Here is a 27,726-nt window from a genome sequence, read left to right on the forward strand (position 1 = left end):
TCCGTTGAAATTCAAAATAGAATCATTTAGTACATTAACATTATCTTTTCATACAATGCTGCAAAAACCGAATACATGCTTACAGATGCATGAAACATCCAGGACAGAAAATTTATGTGCCAAATACCATCATTATTGTGCCCGCAAATATTATTTGGTATTTTCTTGGTTCACTCGCAAGAATAGAATAATCTAGATAGAAGTAGTTGGAAAGAAATTTTTTCTAAAAATTTTAAACAATTCATGAAAGCACTAAATTTCAGTATATTTGTAACAATCTCAAATAAGTCCAAAAACGAAAAAAGAAAAACAGACGGATAAAAAAGCCATTAATTACTTTTGACAATATTAAAAATAAGTTAATAAACATGACAGTGCATAGAAAAATAAATCAGGTAATACCTTATGATTAAATTAATAAATGTTTTAAAAGGTAGGTACTTTCTTCACATTTAAGTAAAATGATGTGATTATAGATTGGTCAGCTCATCATTTTTACTTGCAGCTTCAATAAATAGTCAATTGTTTTACCTTCAGGTGAGTTTTTACTGACAAATTTTATAAATATTCTCACGGCAGTTTAAAAACCATCAACACAGATCTGAGGGTCTTCATAAAATTAACACTTTGGTACCTAAGTAACTCAATAGTGGGTACACAATTACACATCAATGAACTTTGTAATAATGTAAAAACACCGCATAAAAAGAAATTTTAATTCCTAACTTTAATTCTGAAAAACATGCCGTCAGAAACAATCAGTGCACTAAGACAATGGCGAATGGCGAGAAATCTCTTCCTCTTTCTCGCATTGAGAGCAAAATTTAATGCAGGCATTACCGAAACATGTCAAATAAAGTCAATCATCAAAAAGACAGATTTCAATACACATATCTTAAAAAAAAGGAAGATGATTCAATATCATGCTAGCCAAAACCATGTGGTCTGCAAAATTTTATACCACACATGGTGATTTCTGCTAATCACCGGGCACAGGACACAATGAAAATCAAACGCAGAGTGAAATTAATTTAAACACATTTCTACAATGAAAGACAAAACTATGTGTCATTTCTTCAAGAAATTGGGAACATTCATGCCTGTTTTTGCCGAAGAAAATACTTAAATATTGAAAAAAGGAAAAAATATTACTTAGCTACTTCAGAAGGTAGAATGAAATCTGTAAAACCCTCTCTTAGTGGCTAAAGCATTCTATGCAAGCCCTGCTCCGATTGGCTAATGTAACAACTATCCAATACTTTGATAAAGAAGCCGGTGCTATCGGTTCTTGGGAGAATTAAGGCGAATTTTCGCTAGTGGATTTGGTCAACTTTTTCAACCAGATTGGCAGGATTGCAAAACAATAGGAGAAAAACGTGCTGCTGCAGTCAAAACCTACACTCAGCTATTTGATTAATTTTGGCCAATGTTTGTATCCATCCACTTGTCAACCCATCTCGGGACGCGGGTCAGGAATTTTGGATGTGGTCATCTTTGCTGCCGGCATGAAAACCAAATGTTGTAAACACACCATCGCCCAAAGGCAATTTTGTTTTAATGTGACAGAGGTTCGTAGTAAGTTAAAGACTTCGACCAAATCCACTTGTGAAAATTTGTCTTCAAACTGTGTTGAAATTAAAATAAATCTACTGAAATCCTTTATTAAATTAAGTAAGTCCAACTAATATTACAATGGGTGTTCAAAAATTATTGTGACCGGACCCTCAAATGAGTGAAAAAAGAAATACAAGAAAGATAATGTGAGCTGTACAAGCTTAAAGAGTGCTTCATTAGCTATCTAACACAACTTTGCTGTGCTTATTCAATCAAAAATTTGCTGAGTTCAGTGTAGTGATTTTTGGGCAACAAATTTGCGTGGGTAACCCCTGAGGTTTTTTCAGAATTTTTGTGTAGACCATGACACTGGCCCATTGACATTTCACTTCGGTAGAACTTATTGCTGGTGAACTTTGAATTTCCTCTCTTAAAAAAGGTGTAAAATTTTCCCGAGAAGTACTTAAACAAATTGTCTAAAAATTACTGGAGCTCAGTGAATATTTGATTTCATGAGCTCAAGGAGGACGCCTTGAAAAGTTAGCAAATGATTTTCAATCTTGTACAACCTGTAATTTGCTACCTTCATTTGTTCGCTTATATGAGGGTCAAAGACAAGACTTTTGGGACTTTTGATATCAAAAAATTTTCCTCCTCTCTATTTTTTTTTTTTCACATAAAGCAAAATCGATGAAAATTTTTTTTTGATAGAAGCCAAACTTTCAATGAAAATTTCTCAACGTGTAAAATCATTTGAATGGTAATTTTTACTGAAGAAAAATAATATTTAATTTATTTATTTTTTTTTTTTGAAAAAAAAAGAACAAAACATAAGGCAATTACCAAAAACACCTGTTGTCACAACTTGATTCATTGGATTCTTTGCAGATAAAAATCAAGCAGGTTCAAAATACTTGACAGTTTGACACACGACAACTCAGAGGCTTCATAATCGGGAGCTTTCAGTGGCTTTAAACAATGATTTTTAGTAAAAATATCTGTAGTAAAATGGTAAACTAGAGTGTAAAGTTTTGTACGAGAAAAATACAAAAAATGACAGAGCGTAAACAAATAAGTCTCTGCGAGAAAACTCATCAGTCATTCGGTGGATAAGTACTGCAGCAAAACAGCTGAATAAGAGCGCATACCCGTAGTCATTGCCCTCTGAATAGCTCAAGTAGCCAAGAGCTCCCAAACAAAGGGTTTGCGAAAAGATTTCCAACTCAGGTACAGAGTATGGTTTATGAACCCAGTATCTCAAAACGTGAAGACTAGGTATGGCAAGCAGAAACAGTATGAAAGACTGCCATGCTGGCTTCAACAGTAATGCTACTTGAACTGTCATTAGGGGTAGCGCCAAATTTGAGTTGACAAGTCTGATTCGGAGGTACACTGCCCGTATCATTTGCAGAAACCTGTAGTTGCTTTTATGCTGAGGGATAGCTGAAACAAAACCAAAAAAACACTGTTTTTAATTCACCTATTTTTATTCTTTATTATTAAGGGGCCTTGGAGGACAAGACCCTTAGTTACAGTTTTTGCTATTTTGAGAAATACCTAAATGGGAAATGCCGCCAAATGACGTAACTAAGCGGTGCATTTTCTCACTTGTAGGTAAATCTATTTTTAAACTATTTCCCACGTCAGAGAAAAATTATGAAAACTACTCCGAAATCAGCTCTTTAAGCACTCTCAAATGAAGCAATAAAGAAATGTCGTGCATATTCTCCATTGCATAGATCCTTATGGCGGACAGAAAGTTTAAACTGACTTTTCGATGCTTAAAAATTGGAATTTGGAAGCTAATTTTTCGCAGTATATGCATTGAGCCTAGTTTCACTAGAAATTATTAATATCTAATTTTTTCAAAAACGCACTTATGCACCTTGTCCTCCAAGCCCCTCTATTGTGGTATTCAGAGAGTTTTAATGAACTGCAGTAAAAATCATGCCTAGCTGCAGTTAATGCATAGGTATGTAAGGAATCGTAACTTGATGGCCAAATTGCGAAACCACATATTTCCATTGCGGTGTCTCAGAACTTCTGTTTATATTATTTCAGAGAGAAACAAGCCGACTTTACTTAAAGCTAATCTCGGCATTTGGTGGCAACTGTCACTCTTGTTACTGTTAGTATACTACTCCGTCGGCATATCAAATAGCTGCTAAGCTTTGCAAAATGTAAACTTAGGATAATATGATTATCTAATACTAACTGATGACAGTTGATCACACCATATCACACTTACCATATCGGAACAATCCTATGACACCATGAGCTAGATGCAAGCAGTATGCACCTAGTGCATACTTGCCATGAACTCCGCTGTTTATTTTACTGAGGGCCCAACAAGAGGATCCTGTTAATACTAAATGTGCAAGTGCTGAGGCATATGAGTGTCCTGATAAGGTAGTCATGTCTGCTAAAGGAAAGTCACTTCAGACGATGAACTAGTGTGCGCAATAACACAACGTTAACTCCTTAGAGTGCTAATGTAAAGGTAAAGGTCATGAAAACCTTTAAAAAAATAGCACTAAACATTTCACATGGTTAGCTTGCGCTTTTAACTTAGACAATAAAACTTCAATAAACAGATAACTCTTAACTTAAAAAATTAGTTGTGCGCGTTGTTTATTTACATTTATTGTCAATTATAACCTCACTTTCTCTGAAACTGAAACGGTTATTGGTGAGGCTCGAGAGTTTACTCTGGTTTAATGGTGTGTTTTCGTTACTAGCTTTGTGGTTTGTTGACAAACTGAAATGACTGAAATAATAATGAAAGCGTTATCGTTATCGAAAATCAGAACATTTTTCGCAATTTTGTGAATTTCATTTAAAATTTCTTGTGTGAAATGTAAGCTAATTGTTAAAAAACGTAATTCTTTATTTAGAAAGTTAATAGTGCCGTATGTATTTGTGAAAATGCCTGTCGATATTAACAGATTGACGGAAGGATGGCTCGAACTTGAGAGTGATCCTGGGTTGTTTACCTTGCTTTTAGAGGATTTTGGAGTGAAAGGAGTGCAAGTGGAAGAAATTTATGATCTCCAAAAACCTATTGATGGCCCCGTCTATGGATTCATTTTCCTGTTCCGGTGGATAGAGGAGCGGCGATCCCGTCGCAAGGTTATCGACCAAAGCGATCTTTTTGTCAAGGACGAAGAAGTTGTCAACAACATTTTTTTCGCTCAACAAATGGTTCCAAACAGTTGTGCTACCCACTCTCTCTTGTCAGTATTGTTGAATTGCCCAAATATTCATTTAGGTGAAACCCTTAGTCGGCTAAAAGCTCACACATCTGGAATGTGCCCGGAAAATAAAGGATGGGCTATCGGTAACACTCCAGAACTTGCGAAAGCACACAACTCTCATGCCATGCCTCAAGCAAAGCGACGGTTAGACAAATCTAGCAACACAGTCAGCACTGGAAGGTAACATAATTCATTTAGTTTTCTGCCACGTAACTGAAATATTTTATATCAAGCCATTCAAGTAGACTTGTAACTTATCCTGAACTTGAATCAAAGGTATATCTGATCAATCTAGAGGTTTTTCAAATTGATTTGCGAGTTTCATTATAAAAGACCTATACCTGGAAAGGGCATGGATGATGCTTGGAAGTATGCGATTAAGTAGTTCAGCAATCATTTGATCAGCTGTTGCTACTGTGTACTTACCATAAATTACGAATCGCTAATTCTAACTTTTCGACACCCGTCCACCCCTTACATTGCGTTCATAACACTTATTCAGATACTTCTTAAGTAAGATTTTAACATTTGCCTCAACAACCCCTCTCCCTTGCCGGAAAAACTCACAACAAGCCTACGTGAGTGTACGGTCTGCTCAATATTACAAACATATACTCTTAAAAAGGGTGGTTTCAACTGTATTTTTTTGTACTATGTGCCTGGCAATTGCTTTATAAAGTGCCACTCTTCAGTCAACATTTAGTCAGATTATTGAATTAGGGGAGTTCCATATTTTTTTCATTTTTCTTTCCAAAATAGGAGGAGAAGATGCCCTCTGTTTATTTGAAAGACCTGATTCAAGAATCTACAGAGAACAAGAAAAAAACAATGTTTAAAATCTAAGAAAGAAGTTGAAATCCAGCTCTTATTGTTATGCAACGCTGAGCTTGACACCCTCTCACCCCTTGTCTTGCTTGGTGTCAAAATATTGAAGACCCACCAGCCTCTCACAACGTTACATGATTTCAGACAGTGCCCGAACGAGTGTTCAAAGACTCAAATGTTTGAAATAGTTATAATTTCAATTACCGCCCACCAGTTCTGAATTGCCCAATGGACATACCTTGTAATTGCCTATGGAAGGATGTCAAATAGTTTTTAAGAATCTACCTGTTATGAAAAATAAATCCCCTAAAACTGTTACCCATCAGTTCCCAGACTACAAGTGTATTGATTAACTCCCCATTGCTAGAAATCATTAGACCTTTTCTAATAAGTCTCTTGAAATGTTTATTTTTCCAGGTACACAGGTGAGGCATTCCATTTTGTGAGCTATGTTGCCATTAATGGTAGACTCTTTGAACTTGATGGTTTGAAACCTTATCCCATGGACCATGGACCGTGGTGTGAAAATGAAGACTGGACCGATAAGTTTCGTAACATCATCGGAGATCGATTAGGTAAGTTCCCGTTTAGCTCTACTTTTTAATCTTTGTCAATGTAAAAAGTTTGCCATTTTCAACTCCAATATTACGCTGCATTAACTGCAGACAAGCTTTACATGCAAATTAAACAAAATGTTTCTTGCCATTACTTCCTTTTTTTGGGCTCCTTTAGTTTTCCTGTAGAAATAGGGAGTTGTTCTAAATGTGGAAGATAACTTCTGAAAATAGAGATCTTGCTTTTCAAAGTTAATCACGCTCAGACAGCCTGGAAGAACTCATTTTCTGTGAGAATAAAGAAAAAAAAATCAACCAATGCTAGATTCCGTTAGAAAGGAGGTGGCCAGATTGTGGAATAAAGAGTAAATATTTTAAAGTGTCCAAATGGAAAGCTTATACTCTTGGTCAAAGAGTAAGCGAGTGGTCTTAGCGAAGTGAAGTTTCTGAAATAAATTGATCAAAAATCAAAGGAAATTGGTATCAAAAATTGAACATTAGAGTGAATTTTCCTATATTTGCTTCATGGAGAGCTCCAATTTTTTTTTTTTAAAAAAAACAAAAAATTATTGCTAGTCCACAGATTTGAGGTTACTCCCGAAATTGCGTTCTTCCATTCCATTAATTTCAGTTACAAGGTAAGGCCAAAAAGTATTGAGACTGATATTCTAATCTCATACTTAAAGAAGGGACGGACCCGATCTTACTTCTTGCTTGGTCTTGTGAATCGGCAACGCTGTTTTTCTCCAAAACCCAATGTTTCCGACTTCTGAGGATTGCTACCAGTATCAAGTATATTAAATACAGTGTGGTGGCTTATGAACCCATAACCCATCTGCAGAATTGCAGAGTCGAATCATGAATTTAAGTACCTAGTTTGATTTTTCTAAGTGATCAATATTTATCATTCTGTATAAGTAATTGAATTTCAGGAATATTGATCATTCTATATAATTTAATTTCAGGAATAACAGATGGCTCTCAGATGACAGACATTCGATTCAACCTGATGGCAGTAGTTCCTGACCGAAGGCTAGCCCTCACTTACAAATTAAACATGTTGAAAACTAACAGACAAATAGTGCTGGAAGCTCTTCAACAGCTTGTTAAGAGCAACAGATCCACATCACCTGAAGATGCGAATCGACCCAACAGTAGTGCTTCTGAAACAAGTAAGAAGGATTCCTCCTGCGAAGAAAAAGAACAGTACAACCTAGACAGTAGTGCTTCAATCGAAGATGTATTAGATTTGGCCACACCAAACAAAATACAAGCAAACTACATGACGCCGTCAAAAAATCTGAACTCATCAGACCCAAGCGGTGAAAAATCCTTGGATAAAGATACGTCGATTGCCAGCGATAATCAGAATAATCTATCTAAAATATCTCTAGTTATTACTCCTCCTGAGAATCAAACAGATTATTCTTTGCCATTAACAATTCAAACATCACCAGCTCCTAGCACCTCCAGTACAGATACTTCCTCTGAAGTTGGATCTGCTTTCAACTCACCGGGTCAAAGCAGTCCAACATGCTCAAAAGACTTCAAAAAATTTGTTGTCATACGGGTTGCATTAGGTGGCATGCATGAGGATAAGTCAAAAAAAGACTCAGGTATCAAAAAAGTTTGTTTGGAGGCAGGCGCCTTGCCTCAAGGCTGGGAAAAACCTCCTTCATCAAAAATAGGCCTAAACTTCAAAACGTCTCCAACAATATCAAACACTAACCTGTCCCCTAAATGTGATAAAATAAATGAGAGTGATAGCCCCTGTAAAAAAACTCCTGAAGCCCCTAGTCATACGTTTGCGCCTAAAGACTTGCTAGCCCTGGTGAAAAGCCTTGAAGGTGAGATTTCTATTTGCGAAGGTAATCTTAGGGATGAGAATGAAAAAAGGAAAAAGTATAAAATTGATGACTGTAGGCGAACTCACAATTATGATGAGTTTATTTGTACGTTTTTGTCCATGTTAGCTCATGAAGGTACGCTTGCAGATTTGGTTCTCCAGCAACAACAGTGTTTTATTCGAAAACAGCACTCGGGTGCAGCTCATTCAAACAATTCTTTAAGCAACAACAGAATAAGGATTAGACATAAAAACATCAATAAAAAGAAAAAAGCAGGGACGAAATATAGGAAAAGGAAGTGAATATTCCTACTCCTGGAATAATCGTAGGTTTTCTCCTGAGTTTCAAGATGCCAAAGATATCTTTCATTCGCCATCGAAGGATACAAAATTAGCATTAGCTCATACAAATCTATAATTTCAATGTTTTAGCATTCATATTCATCAGGATAAAAACAAAGAACTTCAAAACAAGAGTTAATTCAAATCTGGTAAATTGAAAGTTATTGTATGTGCATGGTGAATTCATTCATCATGTGAAAATAACAAGTCCAATTGACTTAGCACCAAATTTTTTTTTTTGGTTAGGCATTCTTCAAAGGATAACTTTTGCAAACCTTAAAAAAAATTCTGTGATGAAACTCTGGAAATGAATCCATACGAGAGATTAAAATTGTCTGCCATTACTAGAAGAATAAAATGAGACAGAAAATATACTGCAGGTTTTGTATATTTTTTGCATCCACCTTAAAGTCGGCCTCCTATGGTGTAGTGGCTGTAGCGCTAGCTCTATGATCGGGAGATCCTGGGTTCAATTCCCGCCCAAGCAACCCGAGGTTTGATGGTCTCAAACAATGGTTGCCTGGGACTGGTTGTAGGGACGGAGGAGGACGGGACTAAAGTGCAAGGATTAGCCCTCGTGGGCTATTTGAAGTTGGTAAAAAAAAAGTTTGTCAAAATTAAACAATTTTTTCTTCCGTATTTTGTACTTTTTTCTGTGCTAATCAACGTAGTCTTATGTATGCATCCATTTCCAGAGTTTCATCACCGAATTTTACTCTAAGTTTGACGTATTTGTCCTTTTTTTTAACGCTATATTTAGTATCTCCTCAGTATCCTTTGGTATTCTATTCCTCATTATTTTCTCGATCATTCTACCTACCTCATTTTGCACTGTGATGAGATTGGCATCAATGACGACTTCATTACACTAAAATTGATTTTGTCTCGATGGTTGTAAGCAAAACATTTTCTGTAGTCGAGGGATTGCATAAAAATGCAACTAGCACTTTATCATTTGTCTCTGTTAAAACTAAGTTATCCACCAAGAAACATGCTCATCCACAATGCAGTTAGATCCTCAATCAAGTAAATTGTATCTCAAGAAAATAATGCTCTAGATTAGGTTGTATTTTCTGTTTTTCAGTAGTACTTAAACAGTTTTGAGTAAAATGATCTTTTAAAATAGAAACTGAGAATAAATGGAAACTATGTGCCAATCTCGAGGACTTCAGGTCTAAAAACTGTATCCTCTGGCAATTTAACTCAAGTTTTTGAATGGAGAAATGTCACCATTGCCGCAACTAAGTTAACGTGCCATCCTATCTCCTTGGGCACGCAAGATGACAAAAGAGGAGCTCCCTCTTCAATCACCTACATTTTTCCACTTAATTATGCAAGTAAAACTGCCAAATAAAGACTTTCCAAACTCAATTTTTTCAAGATTGGTATATGGAAAGTTCAATTTTGAAAGTTCATCTCATTGTGCACTGGAGGCTGTAAGGAAAGTCGCATGAAACATTATCAAAATTTAGCTGTTACCGAATTTATTGGTATTCTGTGTGTAGTCCTTTCTACAGCTACCCTGTGGTGCGGATCATATTTCTGAAGCGTTCTGTTGAGCATATTTTAATTCATGAGAGATTTAAGTTTGCATTTTGGGTGGGTCATAAAGGGGGGGGGGGTTAAGAACCCCAAACTGTGCATCACCTAATATATGAGTGCCCTCATAGCCACGCTTACAATCCACATAAAGTGTGTGTAATCACTTTGTACCATGCATAAGTTGCTTTTGGAGGCTTCAACCTTTGTCTTAACGTACAATGGGTGTACTTCAGCAGGTACTATTTTCCTTTTGTGATGACAAGTTTTTAATTTATTTATTTTTGTTGTGAACAGATCCGATTTTGTTATGCTCTATACTTTTATCTTGCTCTCTGTATTCCGCAATAAGACTGAAGCAGTCAGTTGCTGAGGTTGTATTAGTTTAAGTAGTGATCCTTGAGATTATTTGTTTTCATAATGTGTTAATGTACATTTGTAATTTGTTTGTGATTTAAATTTTATCCTTGTGAATAGATATCTTGTTCCAAAATTTAGTTGTTTTTCTGTTTGATTGGCCCACTCATATAATAAACAAGGTGGAGAAATGGTGCTGGGTCCACACCATTTTGTCACCATTTTCGCTTGTTACATACAGTATTCGGGCCACTTCTTAATGTTTTTTACTCATATAATAAAGTGAGTTGCAATGAATGATGTAACACAAATACATTGATGGACAAATTGCAAAACCTTGTACATCCATTACGATGTTTTAAAATTTCTGCTCCTATTTTACAGGAGCCTAAACGAAGAGGAAAAATCAAGAAAGTTTTCGAGACTTGACTTCAACTAGTTTTTCAAAGAAAAAATAAAACATGACAGGAAGTTTGCAAGGTTGCGTGGTTTCACTTTTTAACCATCAATATGAGGATTATGTGACTCGAGCTTGAAAAAATAATCTGGTTGATGTTATAATATATTGTACAAAATTGAAAAAAAAAATATTTAACATACATATTAAATTAAACATATGTAAATTATGACTTTAATTACAACAGCGATCAGTACACATATTCTTGGCTCTTGCGATGTACAAATCTGAAGCTGATGGGTAGCACAGTCAGAACAACTAAAAGGATATGAATTCTCCAGTACACATTAGTTTTGGTTTTCCTGATATGATAATCTGTCCAAAAGTTTGTGTAAGCTGAAAATACTTCGATTCAAAAGAACGATGATCCGGCCTCAAAACACAAAATCAACATAAGTGCATTTCAATGCTCTAACATTTCTTTCCCACGTTTTTTGCGTGATAAAGAATGATGAAATCAAAAGTTATTTGTGGTGAAAAATGAGAACAGCTTCATCAGAACTGGTAGACTCAGCGTGAAAGAATTCTTGCCCTAGAAGTTGTTTATCCAGTTGTTTGGCCCATGAAACTGATACGCATGGTAACAGTTTCGCCAGCTTTTAAAACTCTGACAGCTTTTATGCTTCATTTTGTAGTAAGCGTTAACAGAACTGTTAGATAAGTTTAGCCAAGTTTTGAAGAAATGCTTAAATTCGAATTAAGTTTGTATCGAGGGAGAGGTTAAAGGTTTAATTCTTTCATACGATTTAATCTTTCAGATGAAATTTAGCAACAATTTTTACATTCAAAATATTTTTCTTGACTTCGCATTGATGGCATGAGAGAATTTACGACCAGTTCAATAAAATCCAAAGCTTCTCAGAACTCATTTTCATTGAGCACACTGAATGGCACATTAAGACATACTTCATGCCTAACTAATAATAAAATTGTTTCACAAAGCAGCATTCAATAAAATTTAACAAAAACGGATAAAATCTTAAATTTTTAAAAATGGATAACAGAACTTATAATAATATAAAATCTTATCACTTACAAAAAAAATTTAGATAGCTTTCATTAGATACTTGAGCTAAGCAAATTACTTCTTTTGGATGCAACAGGCAGGTTTAGCGGTGACCGATGAATATACTTCGTTGATGAACTTCATCCGTTCCTCAAAAATTATCCCTGGTTTTATGGTAAGCTCCTCATTAATATCAAGGTAGGATTTGTTGCTTGTTGTTACTGGCTTGAAATCAATGGGCAAATTTTTACCAGGATCACTGGCGGACAAAAATAAACAAAAGGAAATGAATATGCATACCTACAGACCGGTTGAATTTTTTTGGAGAAATAGGCGGCAAATAAAATCTTTAGTTAAAAAACTCTAAGTTCTGTTTGATTCAAGATTCAATGGGTCTTTTTTGTTGAATCCGGTATAGACGGCACAGTCTGAATTATATTGCACAGTTCCAAAACACGCCATCTCTCTTTTTAAAAACTAACTTCTTTGATTGCTCTTGTTTAATGCCTATCATTGATTGTCTCTAATTTCAACAGTATAGATGCGCATGGGGCTAGATTCACTTCTCTGTAATAGAAACGTAATTGAAAAAGTCAAGCTTAATCAGAAAGAGTGGAAAATACTTAAGATACTGACAAGAATATTGCTGGTGTGACTATGGCTTAGAGAGCTAGAGAGAAACTTATCATTACCTAAATTTTGCAAAATTTGACCAAATGGTTGACATGTGACTGATGACTTTCCGGTCTGTCTCAGATTCGAGGGGGTTTTTGTCTTTTTTGAGAACCTGATATAAAAGGTAACCCAGTTCATCAGTGTGACCAGCTCCTGAAGTTTGAAAAAAGAGGAAATCAAACACAAAATATTCCAAAGAAAAATTAACAAGGAGAACATGTTTTAGATTATTTTAATTCTAGTGAATTAAGAACATTATACTTGAAAATAGAGAGGAAAAAACAAGATAGAGTGATTAAGTTTGAACTACTGAAAAAGAGCTCTAACAACAAGAAGAGATGATATAGCTAGAAGAGCTACGTAGACTACAGGCAAAGAGACTTGTGGCGATCAAGGAGATCCTTTCTAGAATTTGCAAAAAAAAACATGATACCTTTGAGGAAAGAGGGCCGCTGATAATTGAACATATGCTCCAAAAAACCAATAGTTCCGCGGTAGGTGAAAAGATAAGAATACGTTGGTTGAGAGGAGTATTTCAAGTTTGCGAAGATATAATCATAGAGACCTTTGTTATACATGATGTCACTGTAGAGCTGGAAAAATCACATGAATTATTGGCATGGTTTAAGTTGCAACCTAATATATTAAGGCAATCGCAATTCATTAGGCAATAACTGCCTTGATTCTATTTCATTTCAAAATTTTAAGAAATATATCTTGCAGCTAATGGCTGTTATCAGTTAATTTCAACTCTGGCTAATGGCAACATTGGGTAATGCCTTTTAGTTGCTGTCGAAAAGCAACATTTGAAGCATCTGAAGAAAAAACACTTAAAAATATTTTTGCATGTAGAACACGAAACAATTCAACGGTTGAGATGTAGTATTAGACTGACGCCTGTTCTGCTTGCGCATGCTTGGTTAATTTCTGAATATTGCAAATCAGTAGTGCATGAAACCTCAATAACTTCCTAAAATGGCCTTCTTTAAATCTTCTTTTAATTTGTCTTCAAAAACTTAATTTTATCAGTTAGGTAGTTGCTAACATCCTTGAATTGATATGCAAAGATCATTTTCTTGACGCTCCAAGAGTACTGTCTTCCCCAACTTTCCTGAAAAGTATGTAACCCCTTTCATTCAATGGAATTGAGGATTGCGAGTAAAAATGGGAAACTTCCTTTTCTGGAGAAATGGGACTGCTCAGAGCTGTTCAGGAGAAATTTTCTTTCTATGAAAAATTTAACTGAACAGCATGCTAAGAGGCAATCTTCTTACAATTGAGGAGCAATCAAATACATTTTCAGGAATTTTAGTGCTCCAATCATGGCACTTAACTTTCCCAAGAAAATTATGATCCCTTAACGGACTTTATTCTGAGACTGGGAAATCTAATGGTGGGATGTACTGCAGCGTTACAATCACAAAACAAACCTGTGGACTTGAGGAGGACTACTTTGACATACTCACATCTATGGAAGCAATAATAATATCTTCATATGTTGATTTCCCTTCGAAATAAAACTGGTGAAATTTGTTCACTATGTCTTTCTTAGTCTCTTCATCTAACGGTATTCCTTTGAATAAGATTGGAATGATAACAGATTCTGCCCTGCTTATGAACTGCTCTCCTGGTGCTTTTTCAGTAATAAGCTCTGAAATTAGAGACAAAAAACATCACATACACTGAGAAAATTGAAGAGAACTTGAAATATGCAAATTGAGCTTCCTAATTTGAGGTGAGCTTATGAATAAGAGCGTAGCAAAACCATGCAACAGATTCGATAACCGAATCACTTTGCCACATCACATTTGAATAAAAGCAACTGGATTTTGGTACCAATTTTGGTATGTTAGAAGCTTTCCTAGTATATTCTGATAAGAGAGATATCAAAGGAAGCAGGACTCCACTTCTCTCTCTGTCTCAGCACATCTAGGTCTATACACTTCATTCCCATTGTTCTAATTCTGACTTCCCCTCCACCCTTCGTAAGGCCAAGCTGTCCCTATGCCTTTTCACAACCTTGTATAAATGCTTGGCTGCGCTTAAACTGCGCAGCATGATTCATTTTATGATATGCGACCCCAACTCCCTCTCCCATTCCTTAGCCCTAGACTATTCTCCTTGTGCACAATTAGTCCTGCAAGCAGAAAATATGAATAGAAAGACTGCTAACTCGTAAAAATGTAAAATTACCTAGCTTACAAATTTAAAAAAATAAATGGCATCAAAAAAAATTGGCTGCAATCTAAAATTTTTACATCATGAGGCGCTTAGCTGAGAGTTAGCTGCAAATGTTTATAATGGAGTGGCTGAGAGCTTTAATAAGACCTGTGAAAGTTTCTGCAATTGTGCTCCTGCAACTAACCTACAGTTTTATTACATGTAACTGGTCATATGATTCCAACCTCATGTAAATTCCGATGCAAAAATCTTGCTCCATAAAGGCTTGTCTCAATCCATCTGATAATATTGAGAATCTCGGTACGTTAACTCACAGCTAGATGCCTTATCATTTGCTCCAGAGATGTAGATATCATCACTTATTGTCAAACTGGCTGGCTCCAAGTCAGTCTTTGTTGGACCGTTATTGTATTACGTTCAATTCTTACGTTTTAATGAAATAATGGCTTCTTGATCACAAAGACCAACCATGACTGGTACTTGAGGGTCCTGCTGCGTGATTTCAGAGCCTCTTGCTGTGATCATGCGTTCATTTGCCTCGCCAACGACATCAACGGTAGGAGTAAAAGGAAACAAGTCTCCGTCTTCTCTTTCCTGAAAGAAGTAAAGTCCATAGAATTTTGGAGAATATGGATTTTTAGACAGCTGCTTCTGCAATCCTATTGGTGGAAACAGGTGGTTGCAATGGACAAAGGACTCAAATAATAGACTGACTAACGGCAAACCATGAATGACACTGTAGTTGGTCCATCAATTTCCTCCCTGGTCTGTGATAACCACCCATTGTTTGATTCTCTCTGTATTTCCTTGGTCTATCGATTTCAATAATCAACCTACATGGCCAACAAGATGTAGAGTTCTCATGACTGTATACATCATAGACAACATCAGTAGCCATCAGGGAAAGACATTCATCCAATTCACCTGAAGCCAGTTTCAAAATACATTTGCCCGAGAAATAATTTCATGATTTGACAAAGTATCATATTTTTATGTCAACAATTGGATGTACATTACAATGATGAGGCATAATGATTGAAAGCTAACATGAGTGGCATATGAACACTCATGAAAACTCACTTTTTAGAAGAGGAGAGAGGCTCATAAGTGACCGTCTTCAATTTCGTTTTGCTCTTTGATGGGCTACTGGAGAGCAGATTGCCTACGCCACAGTGAGAGTCCACATCTATATCCAGCCAGACTCCTAGAGGTTCAAACTCAAACGAATAGGGAGTAGAAGCAGGGCAGCCATGGTTCAAACCTTGCATTTCCTAAACATAATGCAACACTGATAATGTATTTGCTCCCTATCAGTGGATAAAGAGTTTGACTGGATATAGAGGTGGACTCTCACGGTAACAAGGGCGATCCCTTCACAACTGCCTCACTAGTGAGAGATTTTTTTAAGCTAGGGAGTTTCTAAGAGAAAAAATTAGGGCATCATTGGCATCATTATGCGTCTTGCAAACTTTTGCCGGTGAAAAAGTACTAAAATCACAAATCCCTGACGCCCCTGATGCATGCAGGAGCTCCATTGCCCTCGAGAGCCTGGGACTTGTGATATTCAACTTACTTTTTGAGTGAGGATCCCTATTGTATTAAGTGTTAAGTCACGGGCAGGTGCACTCATGAGGAACTTATGCAGCTCACGGGGATCTTCTGATTCAAAGCCAAGCTTCTTCGCTACTCGAGTAGCTCGCTTTGTAGATGAGTCAACAGTGCCGAAGCTTCTGTTATGCAACATAATGCTCCCACTCTGAGCGATAGCTTTATGAAATAGTCCTGAAAATAAGAATAACTGTTGTTAGCTTGAAAACACTGGCCAGAAAAGTTTATAAGTATTTACAGATAATCCAAATGAAAATCCTCAGAAATATCACTAAAGCACAATGGTACGTGAGAAATGCGGATATAAGAGCAGATCTCGACATTGACTCTGTAGAGGATTACATTACAAAAATGTATATCTCCTACGAAAATCGTTTACACAACCATCCGAATCCAGAAGCGCTTGCACTGCTGTTCAAGGATGATGGCGTGAGGAGATTAAAACGCAGGAAAACACATGAGCTTGGAATCCATGGTTTTTCAAAATTAGTTCCATAATAATTAAAATCTTTGAGCGCCTCCTATTGCTCTAAGGACTTGTCAGGAGACACTTGGTTTTTGGACGGGTCAGCCCGTCGTAATCCAGTTAAAATGAAAAGACATTTTTATTTCAAAATATAGTTTTAGGCAGTACACTTTAAGTTTAACCTTAATCAATAGCTAGTTTAAGATAAGCTAAGTTAAGATTAAGCATTTCAAAGACATTTAATATGTCTAAATGTAATCTTGTACAATGTTAAATATTTTGTGCGAATAAAAAAAAAAAAAAAAAAAAAAATTATTTACATTTTGGGATGGACGCTGACCAAAAATAATTTATTGTTAGGAGTTACTCAAGTCTTCCTCAAAAGGAGATATCAGTGCGATAAAACTGTCCAGCAAGGCAAAGATCGTTCGGTTTTCTGCCAGTCCTCGCTTGTACCTACTTCTAAAATGGGTGAAATTCATGAATTCTAATAAGAATGAGGATAAATTTTGAGAATAAGATTGATGCCCCAAGTAAATTGGGATATATTAAAGTTTTCCAAAATATTAACTTCTTGGATTCTTATGGATCGTGTGCGTACCTTTTCCTTTTAGAAGGGGTGAGTATAAGAGAAACTGAACTGAGCAAGCACCAGCGCTTTCACCAAAAATTGTTATATTGTTCGGATCGCCTCCAAATTTGCTAATATTTGCCTTGGTCCACTTCAGGGCAGCAAGTTGGTCTTTGAGACCTTGATTCCCTGAACATTCAGGGATGCCCAAGTTGAGGAAACCTGAAAACAGTTTGGTAAAAAGAATCAAAATTTCAAAATGCTTAAAAGACTGGTTCTTCTTCTTCTTCTTCACTAGTGCTACAGCCAGATGTGAGCCTTGGCCTCCACAACAAATCCCCGCCAATGCACTCTGTCAAGTATTCTGGTTCTCCATCGTCTTACTCTCATTGCTCTAATGTTCTTTTCTACATCCTCGATCCATCTCAGCCGTGGCCTCCCTCTTTTTCACAACAACAACTTCTTTCCTTTTTTTTTAACTTTTCAACTTTTCTTCTTTTTTTCTTAAAACAATGGTATTGCAGTAAAAATGTTGGTAGATGATGTTAGCATGATTTTTGGAGGCAAGGTTTCGAACTTTATAGAACAAATAGAATAATTACCACTTTCGATAGTTTTTTGTGAACAGGTGCAGCCGTTGGGATCGTTGAAAAAGTGGAGGTAATTCTGAATGATCTAGCAATGAGATCTGCTACTACATTATGCTTCTACACAGTCTGTGTCTTCAAGAAGCAATATTTATAGTATTGCGTGAATAAATACAAAGAGCTGATTCGTAACGTGTAGCAGTATTAACCCTTTCATCACCACAAACGCAGCATCATACAGAATCATACCCTTCCTGCAGCATTTCCGCCGTTGCTCAGTAACCTTCACTTAGAGGTATTCACATTTGTACCTCTATCCATCGAGGTGAATCTGAATTACAACTTTAGACACTTCCCAACAGAGCATACTTCGATTTGCTTGCATAAAAAACCAATTTCTAATGTGAGGCGTGGGCACACAAAATCTTACCTGGTAATGAAAGGGTTAATACTGAATGGTATAACATCACATTGGTATAAATAAATTCACTGAAAATTATATTGGAAACTTCTATAAAGAGCTCTGCTCATTGACTCAATGTATAGAAGATAAGAAATTATAAAGCTATCAAAATTTTGTTTGAGTGAGTGGGAAATACCAAAGAATTGTGTGTACATTTGACCTTCTTTTAGATTTTTAGTAATTATCCTAATTTTTTAGCCTTAACTCTAGTTTACAAGAGAAAGGAATTTGATTTTCTTGAATTTAAAATTATCGACTCTCATGCTGCCGCCTCTAGATGACACGGATGAGAAATTTACCGAAAATATGCAGCCTGTAATTGGGTATTACAAGAACAACATCTTTTGCGACTAAAAAATCAGGTCCATATAAAAAAGCATCTTTCTGTCCTTCTGTGTAGCCTCCACCAAACAAATAGAACATCACAGGTTTTAAGGCATCTCCCTTTTCAGGTAACTGTAACAAAATTAAGTATGTATATTTTAGGTTTTCAAAGTCATCAAACAATGTAGAGAAGGTACCTAAGCACCTCCTTTTTTGAAGCTTCCTCAATTTCAGCAATTTATTTACAGCACTGAGCCAGTTACAAATTTGTTTGATACATTTTCGAAAAATACCTATTTAAAAGATGAGAATTCCGGCAACTTTCTGTTTTTCATTGAATAATATTTTAGTTGAACAAAAGATTTCCAAGATCGCCGAAAATTCAACACCATTTCAAACAGTAAAATATCATGTAAACAGATTTTGAGACAGCACCAGATGAATTGATCACTGTGTATCCTTAATCCTTTCACCAGAATTGTTTACTTATTTTCAGGTGACAATTGTAACAAGAAGGTACATATCTTGACTTTACTCACAATATCAAAGTTGTCTGAAGTTAATGTTTATGTAATTTGTTTCAAATGAAACCGTTTGCTTGTGATTTGAATTGTACGATGGTCATATTGCATTGAGTTCAAGGTGTTTAAAACTGTGGATTTTCACCTCATTTGATGACATAGGCTTCGGGCAAATGGGACCAGTTCTTTTTGTAGCTTCAACTTTAAGCTTCTCTGTTATGTCTAAAAAGCAGTTTGAACTTTTTAAAACTCTGAATAGTGTTTCTAGCTTTACCTTGGAAACAGGTAAAAGGCTTTCTTAATTTACCTTGGAAATACCGTTTTCAAAGCAATTCCTGGTTCACGCAGCAGCCATGACACCATGTTAGGATTTTTTCCTAGTTGAGAAAATCCTTCATGATTTATATTCTGATAAACAAAGGGTTGATGAAGCCTTGGACTTTATATTTAAAAAATGAATTATTGGAGCCGTTATAATTTCTTTGAGGGTCCCTTAAGTAACAATCAAAATAAACTAAAAGTATTTACCTTTGGTGAATAAACGTTTAAATACAAGCAATCTTCATCACCGCCAATACCAGAGTAAGCAAAACTTTTTTGAATGCATGGTAACCTTTCTTGGGTTGCATCCCACACATCATTGTACTTTTCTGGAGGTTCCGGATCCTGTAAATTGCATAGCATTGTTAAAATCTCTGAAACTAGGACGAATAATTTGACAAAAAGTGAATACAAATAAGACCTAAGACCTATGAACTGTCACACAAATTAGTCTGAAAATGCCAAAGTAAAAAAACACCACGAGAAATCTCCGGAAAATGCATGAGATGATTCACCGATAAACAAATAAAATGTAAGTAAGAAATACTGAAACAGCGCAATCGAGATATGTTCCTTCACGCCCATAACAATGTTAGGTATTTCATGAATATATTACTGCAGTGGTGCTACGATATTACTATATCTTTGCAAAGTAGATTTCTGGTTCATTCTTAAAATTCTGTTATCAAAAATCCTTCAGGAGATGGTGATTTTAAGGGTGATGTAGTACCTTACCTTAAATCTCAGAGGTCCCACGGGAGGCTTTGCAAAAGGAATCCCTTTGAAACTATAGTATTCCTCTGAAGTTAAAATGTTCTTCAGCCTCTCTCCTTTCAGCTTGCCTTCAGTGACTTCAACCAACATTTTGAAAAAACGAAAATTTGGAAAAGTCTTTGAGGGGGATAGCTGGAAGAAAATAAATACAAGGTCAAGTTCTCAAAAAGAAATTGAGAGGAGCACCATCAACATGGATGATTAAGAAATGTTGTAGATATTTTCCTGCACGGAAGAACTGCTATTTTCTTCATACTCAATCACTAGAATATAAATATGTGCTCCTTATTAAAAAATCCTTTCGTATTTGCCAGTATGCTTCTATTGTGAAACAAGAAAAATAAATGCCTGTTTGAAATGTTGTATATTTCCTGACTTTTTTTAAGGAATACCTTTGCCTCGGAAAATAATTTAATCAGAAATCACTTCAAAAAGTACTGGTCTGTATTCTGATAAGAAACCGGAAAGCAGCAAAATTTAAATCGCTGGTGAAGATTGAAAAGTTTACCAAGTTTTGAGATATAAAAGATCTTGATTTCAGCTTTCTTGACCTACATTACTTAACTAGTTATCACTTAAAATTTTGCTTCAGTGTATAAGCTTGGAGTTCTCAAGCTTCCATGGACTTACAAAAAACGAATATCCATTCAGATGCCCGTTCACATTGCAGACTTAGACGAATAATTTAGTATTCCTTCATGTCAGAGAAAAATCCTCGCCTATCCCAATAATCAATGGCTCTCACTTTGTAGCAACCTCGCACTGATTCTGAAGAGGAACTGGAAATCGATGGGGCAAACTGGTAAGACAAAAATAATGAGTCTTCCACATTGATCTGTGTGAAGTTTGCATACTCCGAACAACCATTCTTCTTGAAATGAACTTCAAATGTTTTTAGACATCTGGAGGCAACTTCTTCATCACTCCAAAAAATCATTACTTCGTTAAATGTTATATTAAAAAATCGAAGATTAGTTACTTTACCAGGGACATTGAGAGGTAAAGAACAAATGTGAATTAACGTGACACTAGGCAGAGAAACATGCAAAGAGATGTTCATGGTGATTTCTGGAGCAAATACTGGTTTTGTTTGATATAGCTCCTGCTTGCTTCTCATTTCATTCCTCAAAGTTTCATCTGGAAAAGGAGGAGATCCAGCGTTTCTCCAAATGGAACTGGGGCTCGGAAGCGAATTGTCGAGCATGAGGAGGCGATATTTTGCTTCCTTCATACGAGGGAGAGTCAGAGAGATTTGAATGTTTCTTTTCGGGCCAATGTGCATTGCATCATTCAAAACAATCAATACGGATATTCTAGAGGCAAACAATTTAGAATCTGTGGAGCGGGTTACAATGATTTTATATCTTTGGTCATCTGGCTGTTTAACGGTTATTTTCTCAGCTTCAAGAAGAGCCAGCAGTATTAAGACGTTCAACGCAGGCTTTCGAAAGAACTGACTATAATGTTGCCTGTTGGTGTAATTCATTTGGAATCTTGCAAGCAGCGTGCGTTGCGTAAAAAAATGTGGACTAAAATTCAGGAAAGCGTTGTCGTGACTAAGAAAAGATAATTGAAATCCAGCTTTGTTGAATACTTTTGGGTGAGTGATTATTGATTCTGCAATGGCCGCTGCATAACGAACATCTGCACGCCAAGCCTCATTACGCCACCAACCACTAAGAAAGTCAGACTCAGAATTTGCAAATGGAATACTTTTTAGCTCTGAATAATTGGCTGAAACTTCTTTGAAAAGAATCTTTGTGCCTTTAATGATTCCTTTGACATCAGAATTTCCTTTCTTGTGGAATGAGATAAAAGCTAAGCTACAGAGATTTTCATCTCTGTGGCAATGATCTAAGAAATTCCAACAGAGTTTATGGTTACTTTTGTTTTTGAATAAACCTGCAGGACCACCGATTGACAGGTTGAACTGCCTCATTGCTTCGGAGACTCCTCTGAAATAGTCCAGATAATCAATGGAGGTAAAATTTAAGATGTTATACATTTTTAGATCAGGCTCATTCCAGGTCTCCATTCGCCATCTTCTTACATTGTTCAGTCCGAATTTATGAATGTACCTCTCCAAAATTTTAGAAATAAGACCATTCCAGAACTTGGCAGAAGATTTTGCGGAGATATGTTGTGGAAAGCCCATAATTTCAAAACCAGGTGATAGCTTAGCTTCATTCAGAGTAGAAAGAACTTCGTCAAGTGAAGTGAAATCAAATTCCATGTTTGAGACAAGCTTTTCTTTTGGATTAGTTAACTTGACCAAATCAAGCAGCCAGTGGATTCGGATATGAGATACACCATTGAAAGGAACACTGCCAATCAAAAATAAATTCATTTTTACATCTGATGATGTTAGGAAACTACGGGCTGTATCACCCGATCCTGGTGGACTAAATCCTGTGTTGGTCCAAAACTTCTCTAATTTTTCAGTATTATGGTGTTTGCAATTCAAATGAATATCATAACTTTGGGAAGAACAACAGTTACTGCAAAGTAACAGGGCAGCAGTAAAGTAAATAGCTGGGATCGCCATAAAATCCCTCTTTAGGGCACCTAAAAACATCCACATTGATGTTTGTTGCAGGATGGAAGCTATGTAAATAAGCTACCTTTGTTTCAGAGATTGCATTAAAGAAACCAACGATAAAATATGTTGAAAAGCCACGGTTTCATGGCAATCAAATTTTTACTAATGTTCCAAAGAATGCCTGCGGCAAAATCAAAAGAAGTAGCTACCTGCCTTCGATGGTTACTTGAACAAGGATCAAAATCAACGCTAACACACTACTTTGATAGACAGAACTGTCCGTTTTTTAGCTACTTTAAAAAGCTTAAATTTGGATAGTTACGAAGTGGCTGCTGAAGGATCGAAGAATCATGGAGCTTGTTTATCTGAGATAATGGGTCGTTCAGCGTTTGCTCTGGTGATATGTAACTCCGGGAGAGATAAGAGGAGCTGACTGAGTGTGAGTTGAGTGTTGCAAAATGGCAATTGAAGCATGCACTGGTGACCATGGATAAATGATTATTTGGCGATGCGCCACGGCACTTAATCCTCGGAGCAAGATTACGTATTTAAAAATTAAAACGCTTGCAGATAACAGGATAACACTGGTTTATCGTTCAGTTGTGCATGGACGAGCTTAGGTTATGTCACTATATTTGCATTCGAAGTTCAGCAATCCTCCGCAAAGAGCAGTCCGAGCGCCGGAGCGGTCATTGGTCAGCGCACTCAGGAAAAGCGCGCCATAAATTACCCGGGAAAATTCGAAAAAGCGCTCTTGCAAAAGCGGAGCGTCGAATTCGAGAACGGCCTCGTCTCTTTTTCGACTTCCCCCTAACTTTCCCCTCGCAACTTGGACATGTAATGTAATATTTTCTTTAAACATTTATACGAAGTGAGAGACTTTACTCTTCAACCGAAGAATTTTCAGATGAGTCATTTTAAAGAAGTGTTAAAGGTAAAAAATGGCGTGTTATTATATTTTTTGCTAAAGACAATGAGTACGCAAGTTTGTTTCTTAGCCCTTAAAAAAACTTAAATGAGCTATATTAAGTTTTTATGGTCAGAAATTAGTAAGGGGGCTTTAACCAGGTTGGGCTGTAAGACGATTTGTTCACTCTTTTTCGACCAATGTTAAAATTGGTCCATAGTTAATTTGGCCGATGAAATTCGTCTACATTTGCTGGTCCAAACAAATATCTCAATTTTTTAGCCGCATAGTTGAATTTGGTCCAATGGACGAGTTGTGCCCAAAATTGGTAGACAAATTTACATTGTTTCTTGAAATTTTTATGACATTTTGTGGACGATGGTTCACAAATTTCAAAAATTTATGAAATTTTACATCTCTGATTGTGACGTACGTTCCATGATGGAATCGATTTGTATACATCCGATTTTAATGCAGGTAACACATAAAAGAACGCCATTGTATATGCAATATTGTAATATATAATCATTATTGCCCTGGACGAATTACTATAATGAGCAACTGCTAATTGGACAAGGTTTTGCATCTGGATCAACAAATTTACTACAAAAAATTGTGACCGATGAATCAGTAGGTGGACGAATTGTCCTGAAACCTCTCTGCCCCTCCTCCTTCTCCAACCAAAAATGCCTAGCTCTGCTCTTGAACCACACAAAAATTTTCCTCTTCTTTCACTTCCCACTGAAAAAATATCTGTCAAAGTAAAAGATGCAAATAAAAAATAAAAAAATAGCAAAAAATAAGCATAATTACATGAGAAATTTGGAAGATGAGCAACGAACTTTCCTATTTCAATATGAGCTTTAAATATGTTCACATTCTGTATTACTTCTTTCGTTGACTCGCTCTACTGAGCGACGCCGGTACTGGTGAGGCAGTTAGTGTCTGAAATCAAAACCCCTTCTTTTTCGTGCATATGCAACATGCGTATCCATGGAGCCCGAATAGTTGCGCATCCAGGCATTATAATAAAAATAGTTTTCAATTTGTCGCATGCGTCCCTAACTGAAGCCCTGGCTGTTCCTCTCACACCTCAACTTAATTTCAGCGTTGCCTATTGTGCCGATAAAGTGACCAATCACTAATTTTGCATAATTTAAATGCATTTTAACGTTGCGGCCCCCCCCCCCCCCCCCCCCCCCGAAATCGCAAAAAAGATAGGTATCTGAGCATAAGATATAGAGTTTCCTTTAACCTACTTTGATGAGTCATCCCTTATTAAAATTTTCCCTCTTTAGGAAAACTAATTTTGACGTTTAAGTGCGAAATTCTCAATGAACAATCCTTAGCGCGGTCCATTTATCTATACACTTGCTGTCGAACAGGAACAAGAAGTAGAAAGAAAAGAGGAGGACGGAGAAAAAAAATAAGAAATAGAAAAAGGGAAGAATGAGAGGAAGAAAAAATGGGAAGAACAAAAAGGGAAAGAAAAATAGGGAAAGAATAAAATTAATTATAGGACGAATGAGAGGAAGGAGAGGAAAAAGAAACTGAAGAAAATGATGGAGAAAAATTGTATTTCCTCGTCTTTTACTTACTCTTTATCTATTCCTCTCCTCTTTTCTTCTTCCTTATTATATAGCCTCTCGATTTAGAAAACGAGGATTCAGGTCCTACAGACCCGAGTGTCAGACTTTAGGGTTCAATTTTCCATGGGAACAAACCCACCTTCGAAGATTAAATTTTCAAAAATATTCGCGGAAATTTTGATTGGTTATAGCTTGAGAAATAAATCCCGAGGAGAGGCTCCGAGAAAATGTGAAGTATAAGCACGCCGCATTTTACCCGTTAACGGATGGTGCGACGCACAGTGGATCGAGTCAATACGAGAGGTCGGACAAAATTTTGAAACTTTAAACCCTCATAACTCCGTTTATACAAAAATTTGAGGTTTCAAAAGTGTTCCAGTGGTTACCTCGTAACATTTCCCTCTAAATGCACCCCTTGAAATTTAAAATGCGACGAAATAAACATCAAAATTCGCAATTTTAGTCAAAAATTGTATGTCCGACCTCTCTAAACGACTCAATCCACTGTGCGTCCGGGCGGAATGTAAAACGGAAAACATAGGAGCATCAGACGAAGGAGTTTGTGCGGGAGCCTCATTTATCCACTTGTTATCGAAAACACTTAGCGCATACATAATGTATGTAAATTGGAGACCGTGCATTTGGGCCCGATCTGATTGAATATATTTACGGGCGCTCAAAAAGTTGATCGATCGCTTGTATCCGTCGGCCTACGCAAGCTTGTCCTAGGTTCCGCAAATACAAGCATCGTAGACGGTGGGTAACTGACCCACCCTCATACTCTATTAATATAGTTATTCCACGTACCTCTAAGTTCTAGCTTTTTTCCGCGATTATGCGGATTATGTCCCTGCTCTTGCCTTCAAAGAGACAAAAAAGAGACTCGTCGGATTATTTTCAAACCTTTGATTCTACATCCCTCAATTAGAGGCTCGGCTTTACTTCCACGAAAAATGTACGCGAGCATTGAAGAAAGAAGGGCAAGTGACTTTGATTAAGTAGAAGAGCCTGTGTGGTCGTGAAATGAAACTATTGGAAGGTCGAGTAAAGGTATTTTGCGGGAAAAAATTCGATTTTACAAATTTCCAGTCATTTTTAACTGTCAGAAATCCCTATGGCAGATTTTTTATTCTGTAGGCTATGATTTTATCGCCCAAGAACGAGTGTGTGTTCCTACGAATTGAGCATTGCAACAATGAGTTTATTAAACTATTATGACTGGTATGTCAAACGTATTGCTCAACTGGTTGCTAAAACGGAAATAAGTAGGTGAATGATAACTAATTACTTATTAGCAACAATCTTAAAGGAGTCTTTTCATTAGAGCAACTATTTGTGCTCTGCTACCGTGCTTGTTGCCTACATTGAAATTGTAGGCGTTTTATAAGGGGAAGATTATATGATGATATTTACGAACGTAAACGAAGATTAAAAGTAACAGGAATAACGTGATATAATAAAGTGATTGACTAATTTGCAATAATCTTAAAGGAATCTTTTCATTAGAGCAACTATTTGTGCTCCGCTACCGTGATTGTTGCCTACATCAAAATTGTAGGCATTTACACGGGAAAGATTATATGATGATATTTACGTACGTAAACGAAGATTAAAAGTAACAGGTGCGTGCCCTTGCGAGAGCAAGCGAGCGGCGCAGACGTCATTGCGGACAGCCGGCATATTCGAATTAAGATTTAAGACGTAGTGATTATTCAAAGTAGCAGTTGTGTTGTGCGGGTTGTCGTCAAATATTTGCACGGCTAGAAGCTGATCCGCCGGGGAGGGCGGCGCTCCCAATGCGTTTGCTTGTCTTTTCGCGTCAAATCTGTTTGCCGAGCCTAAAATACTGCTGTCTTCAAGACTCCGGACCGGGAAATTGTATCGTTAACATATTTGCGCAACGGATACGGTTTTGCAGCCTTGCCAGTGTGGCGGCGCGGCGTGGCCGGTAGACCGTTTTTGTCGGCTTCTCGTAGCTCGAAATTCGATAAATTCGATAGTGATATCCTTTACAAATGCGCGATAGGCGAATCTGAGCGTTGATCTCCTTAATTAAGTTTTTACACTGCACACCGAAAAAAAAAAGGATGTTGACTTAACATTCTGGATGTACAAAAGCGCACCACAACTCACAAAACGCTGAGTTGACCACCACAGATGTTAGCTCTACATCTTGACATTGCTATAGTAACGGCTCTGTGGCGGTTAATTCAGCGTTTTGCGAGATGCCGCACAATTTTTTACATTCAGTATGTTAAGTTACCATCCTTTGTTTTCGGTGCAGGAAAGGAGGCAGTGCGGAGCCTTTTGCATACATTGTCTCTATGCCTAAAATACCTGCTCTGATATTTTTAGTTTTCTCGTTCTTTTCCGCCCGGCTTCGATATATCGAATAACACCATCTCTGAATAGATCGTATTCGACACATCAAACAGGTGAGATTGTTCTGATATAGATTGGTGCAAT

The 27,726-nt window shown here is 36.7% G+C and overlaps 4 protein-coding genes across 7 annotated transcripts; 1 reads left to right on the forward strand and 3 right to left on the reverse strand.

The window, feature by feature from the left end:
• Nucleotides 1–244: 244 nt before the first annotated feature.
• LOC109032988 (uncharacterized) lies at nucleotides 245–4,196 on the reverse strand. The gene is made up of 2 exons (XM_019045369.2): nucleotides 3,803–4,196; nucleotides 245–2,997 (listed from the first exon to the last, which is right to left on the reverse strand). Exons 1-2 carry the CDS (start codon nucleotides 3,969–3,971, stop codon nucleotides 2,540–2,542), a joined length of 627 nt encoding a protein of 208 aa, XP_018900914.1. The 5' UTR covers nucleotides 3,972–4,196; the 3' UTR covers nucleotides 245–2,539.
• Nucleotides 4,197–4,312: 116 nt separating this feature from the next.
• On the forward strand, nucleotides 4,313–10,407 carry caly (ubiquitin carboxyl-terminal hydrolase calypso). Its single transcript, XM_019045368.2, has 3 exons — nucleotides 4,313–4,988; nucleotides 6,051–6,208; nucleotides 7,153–10,407. The coding sequence occupies exons 1-3, from the start codon at nucleotides 4,480–4,482 to the stop codon at nucleotides 8,334–8,336; spliced, it is 1,851 nt and encodes a 616-aa protein (XP_018900913.2). The 5' UTR covers nucleotides 4,313–4,479; the 3' UTR covers nucleotides 8,337–10,407.
• A 408-nt stretch (nucleotides 10,408–10,815) lies between these two features.
• Nucleotides 10,816–23,349, reverse strand: LOC109032998 (juvenile hormone esterase). 4 transcript variants are annotated; one of them, XM_019045389.2, is made up of 11 exons: nucleotides 23,087–23,349; nucleotides 20,187–20,357; nucleotides 19,659–19,796; nucleotides 18,585–18,741; nucleotides 17,266–17,457; nucleotides 16,164–16,372; nucleotides 15,019–15,184; nucleotides 13,876–14,060; nucleotides 12,843–13,002; nucleotides 12,427–12,562; nucleotides 10,816–11,993 (listed from the first exon to the last, which is right to left on the reverse strand). In XM_019045389.2, the coding sequence occupies exons 1-11, from the start codon at nucleotides 23,114–23,116 to the stop codon at nucleotides 11,810–11,812; spliced, it is 1,728 nt and encodes a 575-aa protein (XP_018900934.2). In that variant the 5' UTR covers nucleotides 23,117–23,349; the 3' UTR covers nucleotides 10,816–11,809. The 4 variants fall into 4 exon arrangements, with proteins under 4 accessions (XP_018900934.2, XP_018900937.2, XP_018900935.2 ...); XM_019045392.2 differs by having other exon boundaries at nucleotides 22,978–23,348; XM_019045390.2 differs by having other exon boundaries at nucleotides 22,974–23,347.
• On the reverse strand, nucleotides 20,911–22,966 carry Idua (alpha-L-iduronidase). The gene has a single exon (XM_072302490.1). It carries the CDS (start codon nucleotides 22,804–22,806, stop codon nucleotides 20,911–20,913), a length of 1,896 nt encoding a protein of 631 aa, XP_072158591.1. The 5' UTR covers nucleotides 22,807–22,966.
• Nucleotides 23,350–27,726: the final 4,377 nt, after the last annotated feature.

Source organism: Bemisia tabaci, chromosome 7 (assembly GCF_918797505.1).
Source record: "Bemisia tabaci chromosome 7, PGI_BMITA_v3".
In the NCBI taxonomy this organism is placed as follows: Eukaryota; Metazoa; Arthropoda; class Insecta; order Hemiptera; family Aleyrodidae; genus Bemisia; species Bemisia tabaci.

What these genes read in the sequence shown, in the direction of transcription:
- LOC109032988 (XM_019045369.2), bottom strand. Translation starts at nt 3,971, where the DNA reads ATGACTACCTTATCAGGACACTCATATGCCTCAGCACTTGCACATTTA. An exon ending in CATAGGATTGTTCCGATATG is followed by an intron (nt 2,998 to 3,802) that starts GTAAGTGTGATA and finishes GTTTTGTTTCAG; the next exon opens with CTATCCCTCAGCATAAAAGC.
- caly (XM_019045368.2), top strand. Translation starts at nt 4,480, where the DNA reads ATGCCTGTCGATATTAACAGATTGACGGAAGGATGGCTCGAACTTGAG. An exon ending in AACACAGTCAGCACTGGAAG is followed by an intron (nt 4,989 to 6,050) that starts GTAACATAATTC and finishes TTATTTTTCCAG; the next exon opens with GTACACAGGTGAGGCATTCC. An exon ending in CATCATCGGAGATCGATTAG is followed by an intron (nt 6,209 to 7,152) that starts GTAAGTTCCCGT and finishes ATTTAATTTCAG; the next exon opens with GAATAACAGATGGCTCTCAG.
- Idua (XM_072302490.1), bottom strand. Translation starts at nt 22,806, where the DNA reads ATGTGGATGTTTTTAGGTGCCCTAAAGAGGGATTTTATGGCGATCCCA.
- LOC109032998 (XM_019045389.2), bottom strand. Translation starts at nt 23,116, where the DNA reads ATGATTCTTCGATCCTTCAGCAGCCACTTC. An exon ending in TGGGACCTCTGAGATTTAAG is followed by an intron (nt 19,797 to 20,186) that starts GTAAGGTACTAC and finishes TGCAATTTACAG; the next exon opens with GATCCGGAACCTCCAGAAAA. An exon ending in TTACAGGCTGCATATTTTCG is followed by an intron (nt 17,458 to 18,584) that starts GTAAATTTCTCA and finishes AACTGTTTTCAG; the next exon opens with GTTTCCTCAACTTGGGCATC.